The sequence below is a fragment of the Cyanistes caeruleus genome, chromosome 16, assembly GCF_971803275.1.
Source record: "Cyanistes caeruleus chromosome 16, bCyaCae1.hap1.1, whole genome shotgun sequence".
NCBI classification, from domain to species: domain Eukaryota; kingdom Metazoa; phylum Chordata; class Aves; order Passeriformes; family Paridae; genus Cyanistes; species Cyanistes caeruleus.
This window is the reverse complement of record NC_141716.1, coordinates 7,874,075-7,896,488: the sequence shown is the minus strand read 5'-3', so window position 1 is coordinate 7,896,488 and position 22,414 is coordinate 7,874,075. Positions and strand designations below refer to the sequence as shown.

The window sequence follows — 22,414 nt, the reverse complement described above, 5'->3', positions numbered from 1 at the left end:
AGGTGCGCGGGGGGGTTTGTCCGGCGGGGGCCGCTCCGGCAGCCCCTGCCCTGAGGTACCGGGGAGCGGGGCCGCTTCCTCCTCGCGGAGCTCCGCGGGTCGGCGCCGGGAGAAGTTGGTGCCCCGGGAGTTTATGGGAGCCTGGGCGCTGTTTACCTGCTGTTGTTGGTGTTTACTAAACTTTGGGGGGAATACCACGTGTGAGGGGTGGATTCCGCTGATATAGGCGGCGTTTTTGGGAAGGCAGAGGATGGAGGCACAGCCAAGTGTGACATGTGAGAGGATGCTCAGCTCTGGGTGGGCGGTTTGGGTGTAAAACAAGAGATGTACGAATTAACTTCCCCTGGCTGTGCTCAGAGGAACTTGGAAGTGCTCTGGATGTTTGACTCCGTTTTTAAATTTTGGGATTGGATTGATACAACTCCCTCGTTATAGAATTAGCGAGAGGAGATACGCAAAGAGAAAATAGGTGTAGAAGTCTATAGGACTGTTCAGTGCTATCATCCGGAAACATTTTGTGCGTGTTTTTCTTGCAGATTAACAAAAGGTAATTTCCCAGATAACTTCATCCTGAAGTCAAGGGGGACTGCCAGTGCCTAATGGAAGGTGTTCCTGCCGATGGCAGGGGGTAGGAATAACGTGATCTTTAAGGTCCCTTCCAACCCAGACCATTCTGGGATTCTGTGTGGATGCCCTGTCCCCAGGTGCAACTCTGAAAGCAGCCAGTGTCACCATTCCCCTGCGGGCTACAGCGCTCTGAGCCCCTTGGAGCAGCTGGGATATTTATAGTTTATTTACGAGTTTTTGGAAGATCTGTGTTTGTCCTTTTGTGGAAATGAGCACCTTTGTTTTTTGCCTTCTGTGTGTTTGTGGTTGTTTCGCTGGGGCAAAACTCCCCAATTGTGGCCATATTGAAATAGAAACTGGTGGTGTCAAAATAGGAAAAAATAGGATATATTGAAGAAATTTGATGTTTGGAGCATTGTTTGGAAAAGTTTTGAGTCTCCACAATAGCTTTCTCCTACAGTTTCTCTCAGTTCTGAGTTACACTGTTTAATTAAAGTATTTTTTCCTGAAGTTAATTAATAAAAAAAACCTAACTTTTGTATTAATTTGCTGGTGAGTTAGACCAGCTTGTTTTAATCGTGTTTAAAATTTATTGGTGTTTCAGAGTTGAGGTGTCGTTGTGCACAAAAAACATTAAACTCATGTTTCTTGTATGAAGTAATTAAAAAAGAGCAGAAGGCCACTTGAAAGCCCCTGATTTCCTTTGCTAACATGGAAATATTTTGAACTTTGTTTTTAGACTGCAAAGCTGTAAACAACTTTGAAAGCTCTGTTAATGATTCTGGGTGAAAGAAATGAGAAATAAATGCAAACTCTCATTTTGCTTTTTGCTCTTTTCTTTTTTTTCCTCCTTTCTCAGCAAAATCGAGTAGGAAACTTACTTTCCTATATTTAGCGAATGATGTCATCCAGAACAGTAAGAGGAAAGGTCCTGAATTTACCAGGGAATTTGAATCTGTTCTTGTGGATGCATTTTCTCACGTTGCCAGGTATGTTGCTGTATTTCAGCTTTTCTCTCTTGGGATTTGTGTTCTTATTATTCAAAGCTTAATTCAGTTGGATTTTGTTGTTTTTTAAATGTAGAGGTGCTTGTACCCTCTCTGTAGTAGAGATTGGATCCTGACTGCTTTGTGGTTGGGGAATGTTTAGTGTAAATGGGTAACTTTGTGTGTGAATCAGTCCTTCACAGCTTCACATCTTTGTTCTCTACATGCAGCTCCTCTGGATTTTGTTTCAGTTGTTACCTAACGATCTGGCAGATCTGTTTATGGACAGTGGAATTGAACAGTTGGGTGTGTTTATTAAAGCCATAATGAATGACTCTGCCCCATTGTCAAAAGACTTTAAAAGAAGTGATGTTTTGGGTCACTGGATTCTCACCAGCCTCCTGGTTTGAGCAGTTTCTTTGTATGTTACCTGATCAGTAATATCCTTGCTGGAGGAAGAAAGAATTTCATAGTTAAAAGGGAAGAAGTGATGCAGCCACTACCATATCAAAAAGGCACCATTGTTTAGTTAAGGTTGTGTCTACATGGCATAATAAGTCCTGTTATCTCAGCTAAACGACATTAATGCTCTGTTATCTGTTCTAGAGAGCTGTCTGACAGTGCATGCTCTGAGTGCATTTAAGTGCCTAATGAGCCAATCAACCTGCTTTTAATTGGAATGTTATTGGCTGAAACAACTGTTTAAAGTTAATACTCGGAGTTGTAATCTTGTCAGCTTCAGGATTTTTTATAAACTCTTACTGCAAATTCTGAATTGTAGCAAGTTTCTTCTTTCACATCTTTCCTACCCTTACTTTGAGGTGGGAATGGTGGGGCACTTCCAGGCAATCTTTAGATCAAATAAAGGGGAAAATTTGCCACAAGTGTGTTTTGCACAGTTTGTCTCAGACAATATGAAGAAGATTCTCTCCAAATGTTCACATATCGCAATGTGTGCAGCTGCCAGTTTGGAAGATGCTCTCTGAAAACATAAGATGTGTTGATCAGCTGAACTGTAATGATTTCCTAATCTTTGAACAGAGAAGCAGATGAGGGCTGCAAGAAGCCCTTGGAACGATTGCTGAATATCTGGCAGGAAAGGAGTGTGTATGGCAGCGAGTTCATCCAGCAGCTCAAACTGTCTATGGAAGACTCCAACAGCCCCCAAACAAAAGGTGAATGCATACTGCTTGTCATGTTTGTTTTGTTTTTAAATTGGGGCGTGTTTCACTGGAAGTACTGTGAGGACTTTAGCTCTGGGCTCGTTTGGTTGAGTTGTTGCCAGAGCTGATGATGGAGATTCTTCAGGACTGTGTTGAGAAGTCTGATTTTCATTAAACCCTCAGTTCTGGTTTGCAGGTGTGCTGTCTTGTGCCTTGGGGCTGGCAGTGAGCTTAACTGGGCATGATGTCTGGTGCTGCTCTGGTGCAGATACAGTGCTCCAGGGCTGCTTTTTGGAGTGAAAGCAAGGCAGTCATGCAGGGAACTGTTGTGTCCACCTCAAATCAAGTGTCCTGCTCTGCATCTCTGAGACTGCTCAGCTGGGTTATTAGAGTGTCTTATTCATTACTGTTAGTGCTTTCATTCTGATATTAATTGTTTTGTTTTCCATAATTACTGTATTTAATTATGGTGCAGCAAGGAGTTTTGAATAATTGAAGTCTGGAATATATGCCCGAGAAGCTTGTCTGGTCTCTTTTTTTCTTACTCCAGATAATGTCATTTGGAGAAAACTCTAACTTTGCATAATTTAATATCATTAGAACATCACAGTTATAACCTTATTACTGCATGGGTCCTGTGAGAAACTGAGCATAAGCTTGTGTTTACTGTGCTTTGATTTACTGCTTTGGCAGATCCTGCCTATTCTGTAGCACTTGGAGGTGTTTCACTGGTAGTACTCCAGTGGAAAGAGGGGGAGCAGTGGGATGCCTAAACTGTGGAAGGTGAGGATCGTTAAAAATCAAGAGCGTTGTGGTTAAGGGAATATTTGTCCACCTTACAGCTGAAGGAGGTGGGTGCTCCATTCCTGGAAGTGCTCAAGTCCAGGTTGGATGGGACCCTGTGCAAGCTGGTCTGGTGGCAGATGTTCCAGCCCATGGCAGGGGGACTGGAATGAGATGGCCTTTAAGGTCCCTTCTGTTAAGCCATTCTATGATTCTATGAAGTGTCAGTGTCTTCAAATGAGCTGGAATGACATTTCTGCTCTGGTCATATTTTTTTCTATTCCCCACAGAATTCTGAAGGTGTTAGTGGGTTGGTTTGGTCTTATGCCATTCTTAGGTGGTGAAAACAAGGCCTGATCGAGATGGTATTTAATGTAGAATTAATACGAAGATATGAGCATGGATGAGATCTGTATGTGAAGACATCTCTGGCTGTAGCTTTGTGCTTTTTCACATGCTGCTTTGGGCAGAACTGCTGGATGGATGCTTTAGCAGCTCACACCAGTGCCCTGACCAAAGGGATTGTCCCATCTGTATGGAGTCAGAGGGAGTCCGTGCTCTGAGCAGCGAAAGTGAACAGTCTCTGCATGAACTGACTCATGTTTTGGTTCCACTTGTCTGGGTCCAGTGAATGAGGCACCTGTGTGTTATCAAAGGCCAGAATTTACACTCCTGATTACCCTGACCTGATTAACTGAGCATTTGAAACTTTAGTTTACCTGGGTGTTTCACAAGTGTTTAACTTTGAATCTAAAGTCATTGATAATTGATACCATGTGTTATTTCCTGGCCAGTTGGCAACTAGCTGTTGCTCAGTGTTCTTTTCCTTTGCCTGGGGGTATCAACCACTTCTGCTACTGTTGTCTTCTCAACTTAAAAACATTTGTACAAAATCAAAGTTCCTAAGAGTAACAGATCTTTGTCTGTGGGCAGCAGAGTGAAGGAATAGGAACCCTTCAAGAACTGCTGTGTGCACAGCTTCACTTGTCAAGAAACTTAGTTTTTGACTGGGTAATTAGAGATATGAATGTGGTATCTTTTATTTGAAGGAAAGTTTAGGCCTTTTCATGAGAGTGAATGTTACTGCCTTGTCAGTTCATGGTCAAAAAGAAATTTGAAAAATTCAGCAGAGTTATCCTGTGGGTTTTTTCCCTTGCTTTGACTGGCGTGTGTGCAAATTAGCTTCTTCAAGATAAGAGCTATTTTCACCTGGTGATTTTATGGATTTCTGAGATAAATTAGTGTTTGAGTTTCTGGTGAGTTGTAGAAGGTGTTTTTGTGGTTACGGTATTCCATTTTCAAACAGGTGAACAGAAACAAGATGGAGATTAGGGTGTTCTGGTTTACAGATAGAACAGTTGTCTTAAATGTGGAAAACCACAGTCCAGAGCTCCTCCAAAGCCATTCTGGCTCTCTGGGTTTGTGGACTCCCAAGGTAGACAGAGCTGAGAAATAGGCAATGTCAGTGTTTGTAGATTGCTGCAAGCTGTGATGTTAAAATGTTGGAGCTCCTTGAGGGCATGTGGTGCTGTTGATAACACTTGGTGCCGTGATAACAACTATTCTTCAGCTCGAAGTATGGCAACAGGTCAGTGCAGGTAGTTCTCTGTTATTTTTCATCCTGCAATGTCTTAAATTCCTGGTCTGGTGGGTGCTTCTCTCTGAGAAGGATGGCTCTGCTTGTCTTGAGAGCACCACTTAGAAGTTGTGAGACTTGCCAAAATGCAGTGGAGTCCTGTATCAGCGAGGAAATAGATCTTTAAAGCTCATCTGTGAGTGTTTCAGTGGTACAGTTTGTTTCTTGTTTTGTGAGTAGCAAGGCCTTGGGTAATGCACAGCAGTTCAGTTGTCTGCACATGCTGAGTTCCTGCTGTGGAGCAGAGCTGATTTCCCTTCAGAGAGACAGAGGGGTAAGACAACCAGCCCTTTTCTAAGCATTCTATTCCCTGATTTGCCTGCTCAGTGGTGCAGTTGACTACCAGATTTTAGTCTTTCGGGTTCCTTGAGGAGATATGCATATGCATGGAAATGAGCTTTTGAATATTGATACATTGTTTTATCTCTAAATGTATTCATTAAGCTTGCATTTGCTTTCTCATTAATCTCGTTTTTATTAGAATGTTTCTTTTCACAAGCAATAGGGAAGAGAAAAATCACCCATTTCTCTCAAAGACTGGAAAAACTAGGTCTTAGAGGTTTGATGTGAAACCCTTCAGGCAATACAGCCGATACACCTGATGTGTTTTCTTTGTGTTGTCTTCGTAACAAGCAATTGAAGAAGGTCCTTGAATGTACTGTGATGTAGGAGTGTGTCGCTCTTAACACAGAGCTGAGCTGCTCCCCAACTGCTTTCATTGTGTTTATGTTGCAAATTCTGGCACAGAAAGTCAGACCTGTATTAAAATATGGAGAAGAACAGAGAGGAGAGCAGGCAGGGAGGCTTCTGACAGTAGCTGAAATAGAAGCACCTGGACACAGGGCTAGGTACGGTTTTGGAGCAGCTCAGCTCCAGTTGTGCTCACCCTAGGAGAGGCTGCCAATAAATATATATTGTAATGAGAACTCCAGCAAGCACAAGTTATCTACCCCAAAGAGGGGAGGGTATGGAACAGTTGGAGGGGGTGCTGGCTCATCAGAAGCCTGTTTACCTTTGAACAGGCATCAAGAGCTGAGAACAGAAAAGTGAGAACCTGAACTGGGAAGATCCCTCAGGTGTCCAGTTGACAGGAAGAGCTCAGTTATCAGCAAGGCCTTTGACACCATAACATTCCTCAAACCAGGAGATGGTGTGTAGCATAAAAGTTGGTGCAGAAATACTTTTGCCCATGTCTGTGGACTCTGCAACAGCAAAGTAACATTCTGGAGTGTCACTGTAAAACTGTTAGGAGAGCAGTTGTCTGTCATTTTAGTGAAATGGAGAGTGCTTTGCCCTTTGGAGATTTTTCAGGAGTAGTTCAGTTTCTGTGAAGAGCACAGCAAAGCAGGAGAGCTGACTTCATTGGGGTTTCTCTGTCTTTATGTCCATGTCAAGGTGGGCTCTTGATTTTCATGGAAGAAGCTGTCTGTATTCTACAAGGGTATCTTGATTGTCTTGGATATGTATTACATTCTGATCAGTCCTGGATGTTCTCAGTGCTTGTTTTCATCTTCTCTGGCTGGATTTGACATGTTTTTCTACTAGTGTAGGCTGTGATGGTTAAATTACTCCTGGCAGGCAGATTTTTTAAGTTACTCAAGCAGGGTCTATTATAATCTGTGCTGTGCTTCTGTTCTCTTTCAGGGGTCCTTTTGCTCCGTATGCTCTTGGGTTTGCAAATAAGCATGGGGTTTTTTTTCTATTTTGATGAAATTGAGATAGTGTTTCTAGAATTCTCCAGTGACTGCTGCTTAGGTTTGCAGGTGCTCAGCGCACCGACTTCAGAGTGGTTCCAGTCAGATTCACTTGGCCTTGTTCAGGTGGAATATTCAATGAATTCTGAATCCTCTGTGTCAGAGTGGTGAGCAAGTGTAGTGCTGTGTCTTGTGGTAGACCAGTTGGCAACACAGCAGGAATAACTCTTCAGCAATTTGAATCCCATCTCTCAATTTAATTTCACTTGTGTAATCGCTGCGGTCATGCATTCTTCTGTTGGTTTGCTCATGTTTATCCTCTGTTGGTTAATTATTTTATGATAAGTACAGACAAGTGATAAATACTGATGACCTGTTGTGTTGGGCTAGGTAATTTTAAATGCTCTTTTTGGCCACTTTATCATCTGCTCATCTCCTGTTCAACCCAACTCATGTTTCTCGCAGACCTCAGTGGGCAGCAGCTGTTTTCCTTGTTGATCTGGTGCCTCACTGGCTTGTCAGTCAGATTATCAAGCCCTCATATATCAATTGAATACCTGAAATAATTAACTGTCCTTTTTCTAGCCTAGGTGGCTTCATTTTATTGAACATCAACAATTCCTTTGGTTTAGGGTAACATTTGTGTGCTGCTTTGCCTTCCATTGAGTGAGTCTTTTCTCTTACAGACATATTTGTGTCTGCCTTGGGTTGTTCAGCTCTTTCCTCAGTGAGCAGGATGTAACAGCTCCTCAGATTTCTCTCCATTAGAATGAAGTTTATAGATATGTCCCACCTGACAAGGCAGGCAAAACTTTGCATTTAAGGCCAGACCTTTCTGTTTGGTTCCCCATTAGAATGGGACAGTCTGGTTTTGTTTTAAATTGAGTGATCTTGGATCTTCCTGTGAATCAAAGTATATACAGAGTCTGTTCTTGAACTCCATGATTATCTTGGCAAGACTTGATTCCACTGAATAGATGTTCTTAAGACTGTCCAAAGATTTCTTACAAATTACCCCATATCTTGTTATCTTTGGTGGCAAGTCTGAAAAATGATCTACCTTCTTTTGAAGGTTCTGTGGCTGGATCAAAGGCTTCATTAAGAGTTCTGACTCATTTAAATAAACTGTCTCTTCCCTTTCAAGCTAATGTTTTCCATGCTGAGGTTCATTTAACCAATGCTGTCTTGCTTTATGACATCCCTGTTTCTGAAGTGTTGCAGGTTACCTGCTTGGAGATCAGTTCATGCTTTGCCCATTACTGTTGTTGCTGCCACATCTTGGAGCTGTAGTTTCACAGAACTGTACTGAAGCCCTTATTTTGATGAAGGAATGGAAGGTTGAATAACCAGCAATTACTGGGTTGATTGTGGGACCACAGTGCATCAGTATACATCAGTATAGTTGATGTAGAAAGATAACTTGAAATTCTTTTGTCCTTGTGTAACCTTCACATCAGTGCTTCATTTCTACTGGTGGAAATCCTCACCTGTATGCTCAGTGTTAGCCAGAACATCTGAGCAGGGTTGAAATCTGTCATTTATTGACAAATAGCACATTTATTTGCCTTTCCTACCTTCATTGTAGGAGACAGAAACACATACAAAGTGCACACTGCTCGTGTATCCTCAGGCTGGCATGTACAGAGATACACTGGGGGGGGAATCAATCTTTTATTACTGTTTTGCATATGAGTGTTTGGAATATGATGCCAACATTAAAGTCCAGCTGTGGTCATCCCCTAGAGGGTTTAATCATCAGAGTATCCATCTGGTGTAATTCTTTGAAGTAGAGATAGTTAAGGTGGGCAGGTCTGGCATCCAAATGAGTTGTTTCTGTCTTCAGTTGCAGAGGAGAAGAAGTCTTTAAAGCGAACTTTTCAGCAAATACAAGAGGAGGAAGATGATGATTACCCTGGGAGCTACTCACCCCAAGACCCCAGTGCTGGGCCATTGCTGGTACGTGGAATGGGTTGAGCCTGGGAGGAGCTCTGGAAGCCATATGGCCAGCTCCCCTGTGTCCCAGCCACCTCCCTTGTGTCACAGCCACAAGGTGGAGCTGACAACAAGTGAAATGGGTTTAGTGGTGAGATGCAGTTTGGGGTTGAGAAGTCCGTGTGAAATGCAACAGATTCCTTTTTCCTACTGCAATAGTGTTTCACTTCTTAGCAATTCCAGATAATCTTACCCAAGGTCTGAGTAGTGCTGCCAGGAAAGAGTCTCAGGACTGCTAGAAGAACAGGCCATATTTGAAAGTATTTTTAAAATCAGCACGTAGCCTCTAAAACCTAAAGCTGTGAACAGTTAATACACAATTTTCTTTTGTAGCCTATATCTTTCCATAAGTTGTTAAAAAGCACAACATTTGTTATGTTTGTATGGCGCTGGTAGGAAAACCAGCACTGAGGACTTCAGAGGCTCCATGTTGCTGGTGTGGAGAAATATTTGGAATGAAATAGAAAATCATTGCGGCCATTTGAGGCTACAGAATGAACATATGTTAACCCAGAGTCTGTTTGAAGGGGATAAAAAATTACACCATCCATCTGGTAAACTGTAAACATTGAAAAATAAAAATAACAGTTGTCAAGGAAATAAGAGAAAATTTTGTTGTTGTTTTTACCTCCAGATGCCTTGCAGCTTATGGTTTCTCTTGATTATAAACATTGTTACTGTTGGAAATCATTTGCAGTTTGCAAGAAAGTAGTAAATATTAGGTAATGGACCTCTTTGTTTTTCAGATTAAGAAAATATTTGTTTAAAATTTGTCAGTATTTTAATTAGCTTTTAAACTGTTGAACTGTAGTTTAAAAATCAGTGCTTGTGTTTATGGGCATAGTGTTCTGTTTCAAAAACCTCACCTATTCAGTATTTTTAAAACAAAAAGGCAACATTTTGTTCTTCCCGTACAGGGAGTTTCTCTGTTTAAATTTTTTGTGCACAAGGAAGAAATAAAACATGACAGGGAGGGTCTTACTAGAGCTGTCCTCATCTATATTCTTTTAAAGTTTGGATGCATTTTGAGTGAATGAATTCAAACTGACACATATTTCCTCAGTGCACTAAAGCCAGCTGAGAGATGAGCTGAGGGCACACCAAGGAGCTCAGTTTAGTTGCAGAAAGCTGTGTGCTTGCAGAGAGCTGAGGACAGCCATGGCTTTGCAAAATCAGGAGATTACAACATTTGCTTTATAGGAAGAGGTTTTATCATCATTGGAGTTTACAGTCAGTAACAAGTTTTCTAAACAAATTCTAAACCTTGTCACAATGGAAATCTAATTCAGTTTTGTTTGGACAGATGGAAATTTGGTGTTGGGTGATTTTGCTCTGTCAGAATGCAGCTTTGGAACAGAACAAAAAGGTGCCTGTACACTCCAGGGAGGCAAAGAGACTGTCAGGGATGCTTGGGTGGAAGATTCCAGGTCCCAGCTTGAGGCAGCACACAGGGCTGGTGGTTCTCTCAGACTGGTGTGGTCATGTCCTTCTCAGCTATATCTTAAATGATCACCTTTCTTAATTAGACGGAGAAGTTTCCCACTGCAGAGTCTTGAGAAGGATGACCCTGCTGTAATTATGCAGGTGGAGCTAAACACTGGGATAGTATAAACTCAATAAATGCTCCTTGTGTTAGGTTTAAAAATTACTTGAAGAAAAATGGTGCCTTTCAGAGGTGGGTGAGCTCCTCTGCAGTGACCACATCCCTGGGAAGAGGATGTGGTTAAGGTTACCTGGTTTTACTGTTGGCTCACTTGTAGACCGAGGATTTGATCAAAGCCCTGCAAGACCTGGAAAATGCAGCGTCAGGAGATGCGACAGTGCGGCAAAAAATTGCCTCCCTGCCTCAGGAAGTTCAAGATGTTTCATTACTGGAGAAAATTACAGGTATGAGACTGGAAGATGAACGAACATGGGTCCAAAGAATAACTTAGAAATCAAAGTGTGGGTTGTTCTTTTTTTAATAATCACAATGTAAGGTGGAGTGAATTCCTGCTTTTGTGTCCTTGCTTTGTAGTTGGTGTAGGAGTAATTAACAGATAGGAATCCTGTGAGGTAACACTGAAGATTAAACTTACATAGCTGCTTCCATATTTTTGGCTTGGTCTGAGGCTTATGTACTTGGAGAGCATCATCAGGATTTTGCAAGAATATAAAGGAAATTTGGCCAGAGTTCTCAAGTGGATGTGTTTGCTTTTGAACACCTCAACTGTTAAGATATCTTGAAGTATTATCAGACTGTACTGAGTACACACATACTCCTTGATTGATATATTTTTGAGTTCTACCAGAGACTACCGAGGACACACATACTCCTTGATTGCTGTGGGAAAGGCAAATTGCTACCCCCGTTAATCTATCAGTCTTTTTTTAAATTAACTTTTGCAATCGCATTTGAAAAGTAATTTTAATAGAAGCATTTAGAGGTTGAACTGATTTGACTCTTGTTCCTGGAGGTAGTTTTAATTTAGAACTCATTATGAATTATCACTTATTTGGCTTTTCACAAAATATTCTTACAGTGTCCGACTGGACTGTGTGCAATTCTTAGATTTGAGTCAATCCATTTGAAATTATTCATATATAAGAGGAACTAATAAGTGCACACTGTGTCTAAATGTAGAAACTGCCTGATTTATTTACCTGAAGGTACTTCCTAACATTTTAATTAACCTGTTCATAGAGGCTTACTATTCAAAGATTTACATCCCTGCTTTCACTGACATCTCTGCAAGGATTAAATGCAGTCAGTTATGTCAGTGTCTAAAATACAGCCCACAAAGGGTGTATGTCCTATTTCCTGTATATCCCTGTGATAACAGCCCTTATTTTCCTGTCAAGCCAGAAGTATATTTATGAACAAGATGTTATTGTGCCTGCGGCTCGTGAATCGCAGCCCTTCTGTCAACAATTGGAAATTTTAAACTTTGTCCTCTAAATCACCCAACGCTTTTGCACGCAGACAAAGAGGCCGCAGAGCGGCTGTCGAAGACGGTGGACGAGGCGTGTCTGCTGCTGGCCGAGTACAACGGGCGGCTGGCGGCCGAGCTGGAGGACCGGCGCCAGCTGGCACGGATGCTCATCGAGTACACCCAGAACCAGAAGGATGTGCTCACGGAGAAGGAGAAGAAGCTGGAGGTGAGTGCCCGTTACCAGGCAAAATAATTGGCACACCAAACGCTCACCCTGGACTCCTAATCTATGGGTTTCTCCTGAGGGAGGTGATTCCAGCTGTTATCTTTATCTCATTCCACGTCTTACCTTTACATTTTATTCCAGGTGTTAGCTTTACTTTTGGTTCTAGGTTCTAGTTGTCTTTACACTTGGAGTAAAATGGGTTAGAAAGCAGTGTCATATCTGGAGAGTGCAGATCTGTTCTGATGTTCAGTCTAGATGTTTCAATGCACCTGAAAACCCCAGAGCTCTATACTTCTTAAAGAAAAATAGATTTTCCTATCACATACCTTAGTTTGATATGCTCTTTTAAAAAAAATTTGCCCCCCTTTGCCATAATTAGCTGAGCGCTTTTTATACTGCTTGGGTTTTTTAATTCCCTGATGGTTAGGTGGCCTTCACCTGCCTCCTGAGCCCCTGCTTGTTCAGGGGAAGCAGTTTAAGCCAGATCTTCTGCCCTCCATCCTTTGACAGCTACCCACAGCTTCTGTGTCTGTGGTGCAATATAAATGGGGCCCGTAGTCAAAGACAGTAACTTGTGTTTCCTGTGCAACCCCTTTCAACAGGGAGAGCAGGACTCTAAAACACCCTGAGGCTGAGCTGAGCCCCGATTGCTCAGCCCAGCAGCATTCGAGGCTGTGCAGCCAGCTGTTTACAGCTGTTTATGCTAGACGTGCCTTTTCCATGGAAGTTCTTTCTGCAGCTCGTTTTGGGACTAGCGAGGAGTTTAATTAATGGCTGTGGTTGTATGTCACACTGCCATCTGCTAAACTGCCCCTTGGCGGCACATTAAGGGCTTCTCTGTGCGGTGCTGGTGATGAGCAGCTGCTGCAGGGTGGGATGGGAGGGGATGTGGAGGACAAAATCTCCTGGAAGGAGACTGAGCTGCAGCATTTGCAGACTCTGTTTACTCTCATGGCAAGCCTCGTCCTCTGACGAGGCAACATTGTTCTCAGATAAAATGAATTTTGAGTGTTTTCTTTGCCTGTGTTTATATTGGAGTTTCTCAATGCCTTGTGACTGAATTTCTTCAAGCATAGCATCAGTCTTATGACTGAGTCAGAAAAAACACTTTTGGACATGGATACAGATGATGCCATGAAACCAAATCTTGTTTGGCAGCTGATTTATTTTCTGTGGAAGTCTTGGGTCCGGTTTTGGGGTTTTTTCTTGCTTAAAGAAAGACACCCATGTGTATGTAAAAAAAATACATAAATTATAGACATACTGCTGTTTGCAGTAAATAGGTAGCAAAATGCTGCACAATAATTTAAAAGGCCCAGAACAATTCATAATTTTGAGTCAGTTTGAGACTGTGAAACTGAGAAATCCATGATGACAACATGGAATTAAAATTTCTAATGCATTAGCTGAAATGTTGTGACAGTCGTGGAGGTTTTTTGTTTGGAAAATATCCTTTTGGTAAAGAATGTTACTTGAAAATTGTAACTTTGGCAGAGGCAGAAGTGTAACCCTGAAAATTGTTTTGCTGGCTGAGTTGCTTTGTTAATTATAGTAATCCTGCTGATGGGAATGGGACAGGCTGCCTGCTCACTGTTATGTGTAAACACAGTTCTTCGCTGCATTAAAAGATAAAGAATGATCCTATTTAAATATTAGGCTCTTATTGAATATCTGTTTAGGTTGGCATTTTTGTCATTCTGCCAGACAAGGTGGCCTCAGTGCTGTAGCAGTCTAAGCAGAGTTGCAGGAAATACCACTCCAACAGCGAACATGAGGCACAATTGATATTCGTGTCAGCTCTCAAACCTCAGTGAGGGATGTTGCCTGATTACAGCGTTCCATTGTTCTGCCCTTGTAGAGGGTTAATAAACAGTGGAAGATGCTGGTTACAGATAAGGCAGGCCAGATCTGCTTATCAGTTTTGTTTGAGTCTTTGATGTTCTCACAGTATTGATAAGCCTGGATTTTTCTTTGTAGTGCTAATAAGCATTTTACTAGAAGGATCTGAAACCTTTAGCAATTAAAAATGTATTAAAAAACCAAAACATTTACTCAGGCAAGGTCTGAAATGAGAAAATAACTTTAAACAATCTAGTTTTACATATCTACTCATTGTAGGCTTTGCTCTCTTGAGATATCTTTTCCAGAATCTTTGGTACTTTGAGTTTTTCCTCTTGTGCTTAAAGTTTCCTAACTTAGATGAGAGGGTGTGTTTGGACAGAAGATGGATTCTGTCATCCTCGTCTAGCCAAGGCTGTTGGTTGGGGAGAGGGGGTTCTGACAGAAATAAGTCAGGGCTATATTTTAAGAGATGGAAATTACTCTGGATTTTTTTTTGTATTTTATTTACTCATAAATTCTTTTACTGTGGGAGCAATGAATGTAGCTAATCTATGTCTTTTTGAAAAGCAGCTTTTGTGGTCTAAAGAGCTGCAGTTGTTTACTAATCCTGTTAATGCTGTCCCTCATGAAACAGCAACTTGTCGAAACAGTTGTAAACTCAGTGTGCTTGTGTCTAATGCTCAGAATACTCTGCATGTCAAACCCCTGTGAAACAGCTCTTGTCATCAGTGGCAGTAAGGCTGTTTAAGTGAGGGACACTGCTGAGGAGCATGGTTTTGGAAAGGAATTACACATCAGCATGGATACAGCTGGCATGAGTAAGGATTGAAACAGTGAGGAGCAAAGCACTGGTGATTTGAAGGGAGAAAGCTGCAACAGACCCTGAAGATCATAGCATATGGTCAAACTCTGGTTTTGGGGTAGCAATGGGAAAAATCAAAGTGTAATAATTATGATTCCTTTATTCTGGGAGTGGCATTGTGGTATTTTGATTGTAGTCTAAGAGCACGTAAGAAAGTAGATTGTCTTTAATTTTATCAGTCACTAAAATCAGCAGAAAATCAGCAAACTGATACTAAAGGGCCTATAAGAAGACACATATTTTCAAAGGTGTATATTCTTCATGTTAACTTCCTGAAGGGTATGGAGGATACAGTCATTCAACAGCTGAACACTGAATTTCTTTTAAAATGGTGCTTCATCTTGCTCAGCAATTGTCGGCTTGATACTGCAGCTGCTGTTTGATCTTCCATGGCTGGGATAGATCAGAGGTGGCCTGGACATTCACAATAGCAGATGACAGAAAATAAAATACACTTTCAGACAAGTGTAAAACCAGGAGCTGTTGTTTCTGTAAGAATGAGATGTGTCCTTGTATCTCACAGCAGTATTGAACTTCCAATGGAAATTTCCTGATTTGTGTTATTTTTGGCCATTGCCCCATTACAATTACTGAGCACAATCAGCTGGGGAGGTTTTTTGTCCTCCAGCACCTGAGCCTGCAGAACTTCAAGGAGAATTGTCTTTTGAAGTCAGAGCTCTCTTCTGGAATGCATGGCAGGCAAAGAGAAAAAATCCAGGGAATAAGTTTGTGCAAAATGGAAATGTAGTGGGGAGAACATCCCATGTTGGTGTACCAGGCACTGTAAAATGAAATCAGATAAACAGATGAGACTGGAAGAAAAAGTAGTGCAAGGAAATGGCAAATTCTGTAGAAGCTTCATGGGTACCTGAAATAATTAGTGACAGTAGGAGACCTAGAGTGAGTGGAGGGAGGGTTGTTTTAATCTGATGGGGAGAAGAGGCAGAAAAAATAAGGAGAAGATTGTACATTCAGAATTTTTGGTTTGATGTGCAGTCAGTGAAGGCAGTTCTTCCACATACCTTCTGTGTGTGTGTTGGTGAAAGGTGACATGAGGAACACTGTAGCATAGGCAGTGTGTGTGGAGCAGTGTATGTGCTCAAATAAGAGTGTGTTTAAATGTCTGCAGCTATAAATCTAAAGAACATACTGTATTTAAGATCCAGTTCAGAGGAAATACTCTGACTCTTGGCTGCAGCTGAAAAATTGTCACTTAGAGTCCTGCTGAGAGCTCTGGGGGTTTTTAGATGTTTGTGGGTTTTAATATTCATGGCTTCAAGGCACCTTTAATAAGGTGTTAATGCCGTGCCCACAAAAATTTGCAAACCCTCTTTGATAATGCACCTCTGAGGGATGAAGTGCATTCTCACTTGAGGTTTTCTGGACTGCCTGGCACTACACATTTTCTTGAAATACAATTTAGTTCAGTGGGTTAATAGGCAATTTATTGCTGTGCTGGTTCCACTGCCTGGGTCTCTGTAGTGTGTCACTGTTGGCACGGCTTTGTGGCTGCTGCTTCCCTCAGACAGGAATTCTTGGGTTGTGCGGTGTATTCATTTCAGTGGTTTAGACAATGAAATAGGAGGTTAAGTTTTAGGATTCCTGCCAGGAAACAAAATTGTCAGTATTTGTGTCAAAGAAGCAGGAGCAGCTGTGGGGAGCAGCAGCAGAGTGGGGTCAGCTCTGCAACCCTGGCAGGGGAGATCCTGAGCTTGGAGCATCCAGACAGTGCCAGACCTGGGTCTTTAGGACCAAACTGGTGACTAATGGGGTACCAGTCCTGCCAGCTGTGTGCCACTGGTGCCTCTGGGTGTGGGACGACAGCCCAGGCTGCTCTGTAGGGATGTGAGCTGACACCTGCAGGGAATGTGGGTCTGTTGGGCCATGTATGGCTTGAGGCAGCAGCTGTGTTTCTTTGCACAATGCAGTTACAGTTCCTTCACTTTGTAGGTGCTTGTAGTTGTTTACAATTACAGTAGTGCTGCAAGCAGACCAATACTAAACAATAAAAGTGAATAAAAATAATTCAATATTAACATACAATGTTTTTTTGCAGTTCACTGAAGTGAACGAGTGTATGACCACTCTCTTGCTTAGCTAGAAAAGTCACTAAGATGCGTGGAGAGGTGAATATCTAGCTGTTGGCTTGTGCCTTGGATGTGGATTTTTGTGGTGAGCATCAAATGCACACCCCTCAGTGTTTATTTCTCGAAGGGTATTTGGCAAATTAAATTATGATTTGTGTCTATGATACTGTGGCAGCAGCCTGGGCTTTTTCTGAGAGCTTTTGAACACTGCAAAGGTTGATGCATTCCCAGCAGCTGGAGAAATGCTCTGTGAAGACCTCTACTGCTGCCTCTTTGGTTGTCCTAAACAAAGAGGAGAGCAAGGAAACAAGTTACAGTTTGAGAGGGTGTAATTCTGCCATGAGCAGAAACACCATCCCTGCTGAAGTGTGATGAATGATGCTGCAGAAGAAAGAAGCCTTGTCAAATTTAAAAGAGCAAGACTGAACAAATTCAAGGTCTGAAAATGAACTGAAGACTCTGTAAGGAAATACATCATTCAAGCTCTGATTCCTGGACTGCGTCTTTCAGATAAAACCTCAGATTTGCTGGTTTAGTGCTGCTTCAGAATGAGGAAACCTGGCTTCACCCTGGCATTTGGTTTTGCTCTTCTTTTGAGAAGGGTTCTGATGTGATGAGCTTGTGGAATGGCAGAAGTTTTTCTTTCTGTTCTTTTTTTAGTGACTGTTTAAAAGTACTTTACATAGGTTAAGTGGCAAGGAGCAGAAGCTAAGGAATACCTAATCAACCTGCTGCAGGAGTGTGGTGTATTTAATGTTTTTAAAGAGAGGTTTTACCTGAACGTATAATCACATGGCTGTCACACTTCACTACATACTCTCCAAATTTCTGCTGAGCCTCTGATGCATTTTTCCCCTGGCTTGTGGTCATCTTCTTTCCTACAGCTGCCTCAAGCTGCATCATATCAAAACTCTGCCTGACCGGCTGCTCTTCCTATTCACTTTCCAAATTCTCATTAGTGCTTAGCTGGATGTTTTTTCAGTAGATGCAATTGCTGTGATGACTTACAGCATGTTCCTGCTTGACCCTGAGCAGGAGAGGATGTGTCCAGTGCACACTCTGAGCCAAAATAAGCTGAAATCTGTGCTGTGGAACGTGACAAGGTGAACCAGGCCACACAGCACTGCTCAGGATGAATTTCCCGTCATGTTGATTACAGTCAGTTCTATAATGTTCAGGCATGGCTGCTTTGGAATGAAACGTTCTGTCAGCTTCATTCAGCAGTGGTTAATTCTGATTTTGCATTTGTTTCAAGGATTGAGTATCTAATTCTCTTGGCCACTGAGGATGTAGAACGCCACGCACTGAAAGGAAACGTTGATTAGCAAAAGCATCCGTGTGGCACAGTGCCAGTTTTTTCCTCTGTCGTCCTGAAACTCCTGCTTATAGCAGAGATCTCATTATTTTGTCTAAAAAAAAGCAAATAGCATCCAAATACTATTAATCTTAATATAAGCCTACCGAGCAGTGAGACAATTAGCTCAACACAGAGTATAAACAAAGGCCTTGGAAAGTAGCAGCTTCTTTTAACTCGACTTTGTGTTGTTCAGTTTTATGGAATGGAAGGACCTTGTGGAAAAATCTGCAAGGTGCAGTTTCCAGGCATGTTATGGGCTGCATGAAAAACATGGTGTCCCATAAAACCTGCTTCCAGAGTCCTGTGTTGCAGGATATGGCCAGAACTTGTGGAAAAAGCAAAGCTCTCAAGCTGGAAGGGGGTTCCATGTCTCTACTGCTGTATATTCTTGCAGGGAGCAGCCAGCATTCCCTGCCCCAGCTCTGGCTCATGGTCTCTCCACTCCTTGGCAGTTCTGTCAGGAGTCAGCACAGTATCTTGGGCCCAGAGGGATGGAGAGGGTTTAAGCATGCAGCAGACAGTTTTCTACCATGCTCTGTGATGTGTATCCAATCTGTCCAGTAAGTATTCATCTATTCTAGGAAATCTCAGTTTCTGGATTATTCCCTTAGTTTCCATTCCTGAATTCAGTGATGTTTCTCTGAGCCAATTTTTAGTGGTTTGGGGGCTGTTGCTGTCTTTTCCATGTGAGAAATTTTTCTCTCTTATTTTTTCAGTTTGTTTTTTAACAGGTAGGATTTAGGCCTTTAGTATTGACTAGTATTTACTTATTAGTAAGGTGGAGTTACTTAGAATTGAAGGGAATATGGTTCTCATGATGACTTGATGTTTATTTTTGGTCATCATATGCATACAAAATTCTCTCTCCAAACTGGGAGGATATTTCTGATAACTCAGTGTTCCATGTAGACCTCAATGTAGAGTATCCCTGAAAATAAGGACGTGCTAAGAGCAATACTTTCCTAAACACTTGAAGCTGTTAACTGTGAATCTGGAAGCAGGTTGGTGCTGTCAATATGCAGAGAAATTGCTCCTAGGTCTGTGTGTTTGCCAACAGCAGAGTGGTTTGGACACATCTTGTTGGTTCTTCATTTGTCAGTGTGTTTTATGAGAACTGGGCTGTCAGGAAAGGCATTGGCAAGGTTCAGCCTCCCCTAAGTAGCTCTACTGGGGAAGGAATGTTGTTTGCATCTAATATAACTCTAATGGTCACGCAAATCATCTTCAGCTCAAAAGCCATCACATTCCAGTCCTGACTGTCCATGAGAAGTGGTGGATCCTGGTCACCTTGCCAGTTTTGCCCTGAAAATGGGTATTAGGACATTATTATTGAAGGACAGTCTTTCTATGGAGGTTGTACCTGCTTTTACATAATTGTTTTATGCAGGTCCATAATTGGATCCATAAATCCAGAATTGTTTTGTGTGGATCTTGGCAATTCAAGTCATATTTGAGGTATTTTCTTGGCTTATGCCTGGAATTTGCATCTTCTTTTCATTTTCACTGCCCATTTATCAGACCTGGAGGACTTGCCAGCTGCCTTGCCCTTCTTTTTTTTTGGTCCTATCTTTAGTGGGAATTACTACAGAAAAAAGAAACACCTGCTGATACTCAACTCTTGACAGTTTGGCATACTTGGGAAGGAAGCGCTGCTCATTCTTTCCTGGCTTGATATCCATCACTCCCTGACAGTGGTCTGAATTATGAATTTTAAAGTATTTTTAAGATGGTCTTGTGTGGATCTCCAAGTCCAGCCTCTTCCACCTTCTCTCTGACAGCATTTGGAGTATAAGAGCTCAATAGATGTTCCTGCTGTCTCTGCCATGTGTGCAGGAGCTGGTGTGCTGCTGTCTCCTGCCCCCAGCACTGGGGATGTGCCAGCTGAGCACTCTGGGCACTCTCTCTCCCTTTCCCCAGCGTTGGCTCCTATGTTCTTTTTGAGAAGAATCCCAAGTGTTGGAATGCTGTGCCTCCATGGCATCCCTTTTTATCTGCTGCTGCTCTTTATTAATGCTAAAGAATCTGGGGGGTTTGTTTTTGTTCTCTGCCTTCATCTCATGACTTTCTCCACTTGTTTCTCTCTTTAAGAATTCCTGAAAGAGTGTGATTAGAGATGTGGGTGCATTCTTTTTTTGGTCTTTGCCTTTCATTTAAACAAGAAAAATCCTCACAAAATTTGTGTGTGCACCTTGAGGTGTTTTGGATTTTTTTGGTTACTGTTCTCTAGGCATGAAACAGCACCCTGCAGTTCTTGGAGCTGGGAGGGGTTCGTTTGGACTAGATTATTTCACTGTATATCCTGTGTATGTTAACAGAAGTGTTTGATTATATTAACTCACTCAGCCTCATAAAGGATTTAAGTTTGAATTAGGCTGTTAAAAGACATTCCTGCTTGGTGCTGGCAGGAAATTTACGGGGTACACTTACATAGCCATTGCAGGGTTATCGGGAGTTGTTGCGATTGACGGCTGCTCTCACTGTTCTAATTCCAAATAATGAAACACAGAGAGTGTAAACTCCTTGCTTGTAACCCCACAGGAACTGCTGTGCTTTGATGTTTGGAGAAGGTGAAGAGAATTTCCATCACTGAGAAGGTTAGAAAGTCTGGATTAAAGTTGTAAACTCTTCAGAAAGATGTTTTGATTAAACATGTGCCTAGTTTCATTTGATCTTCAGAGATATAAACTGTTCTCTTTGCCAAGTAATTAAGAAATGAAAAGTAAATTGATATTCTAGTTTGCTGTGTGGCAGTCTGTTCTGTGTATGGTTTTTTATCTTAAGTTCATTGTTTCCTGCATCCTGGAGGTGCCATGAAAAGTAGGCCACATGTAGTTTAGTAAAGACTGGCACAGTCCAGAAAAAATTACATGCTGCTGCAGTTTTATTCCTGTCTTCTGTGACCGTTATGTTATGTGAATGTACAGAATCACAAAACTTTGAAAATTGCATAAGCAGTCTTTAATTAATCTTCTGTATTGGATAACTTGGATGTGTACTAGGCTGCTCTTAAGTGGCCTCTCACCAGAATTGACCAAGGTACAGTTCATTCTTTCTTCCATTTTCAGGGTCCAAACTCTTCTCTCTTTCACTATGAACACAAGTCACTGGTGTCCCTGAGACATGGGGCAATTTCTGCACATGAGAGATTTCTTACTGCACTTTTACTACTCAGTCCAGACCTCATTTGTGGAAAAAACACTTGCAAGTTTCCTCTTTGGAGATTTTTACTTGCTCTTTTTTCCCCTCTGTAATAAAATCCTGTAGGTGTTAGTGTCTGTATCCAGTGTGGATGTTTACATTCAGTGGTCCTACATGTGTTTCCATGGTGTCCCTGCTGTGCCAGTCTCAGGGCACAGCTGCTGGGGTTGTGATGTGAGCTCATAAAGGAGGCCCTGCTTGACAATCAAAACTTGGGTTTGATTTAATGACTTGAAAGGGGGAAATTGGATTAATTAAGTGTTCAAAATTGATCAAGTTTGAAAGCAATGAGCATTTTGGCAGCATAGTAATACCTGTGGTGTGCCTCAGCCTGTGGCTTCTGCCAGTGGAGGGGTGTCAGAGGAACATTCTGGCAGCAGCTGGGAGTCAGTATTCGGGGAAGAACACAAGGATAAAACAACTCTGCACTGACACTTTTCTCAAATGCTCTATCAGGCCCCAGTGTGTGCTGGTTTGGGGACATTTTACATGTAAAATTAGTAAGGCAGGGCAGGGTTGTTTAGGGATGCCAGAGCCTGTGGGCAGGCTGTGAATTTGGGGCAGATGGCAGGGTCTGCAGTCATGCCAGCAGTTGCTCAGAGCACCAGGGCCTGGCCACCTTCTGTGAGTCCTCACCTGGAAGATACTCCTGGCTTAACTAACAGCACTGTTAATTAACCTGTGCTTAATCTTTGTTCTCTTGTCTTTCCCTCAGGAATATAAACAAAAGCTTGCTCGGGTAACCCAAGTGCGCAAGGAGCTGAAATCTCACATCCAGAGCCTTCCAGACCTGTCACTGCTGCCCAATGTCACAGGAGGTCTGGCACCTCTGCCATCTGCTGGGGACCTGTTTTCAACAGACTAGAACAAACCGTGTGTCCCAGTTTTCATTATGACCAGCAGAAGTGAGAAGACTCTGGTGTTGGCTGGAAGTCCTGTCTTCCAAGATCTGCAGTAGGAAGGAACTTGAAGACCCTGCTTTGAACCTCTTGGCTGCTCGTACTCACCCTCTCTGTGTACACTGGCTCACTTGAAGGGAGGAAGAGGAGTGAGTTTTGTGAGCTCTAAAGGCAGCGGGGGCGGTCTGTTTAGGCAAACTTCTCTCATCT

General features: G+C 42.2%; 1 protein-coding gene across 1 annotated transcript; it reads left to right on the top strand.

Moving 5' to 3' along the window:
- The first annotated feature begins 5,077 nt into the window (after positions 1–5,077).
- RPRD1B (regulation of nuclear pre-mRNA domain containing 1B) lies at positions 5,078–22,170 on the top strand. The gene is made up of 5 exons (XM_086853412.1): positions 5,078–5,087; positions 8,673–8,785; positions 10,582–10,708; positions 11,784–11,959; positions 22,021–22,170. The coding sequence occupies exons 1-5, from the start codon at positions 5,078–5,080 to the stop codon at positions 22,168–22,170; spliced, it is 576 nt and encodes a 191-aa protein (XP_086709538.1).
- The last annotated feature ends 244 nt before the right edge of the window (positions 22,171–22,414 follow it).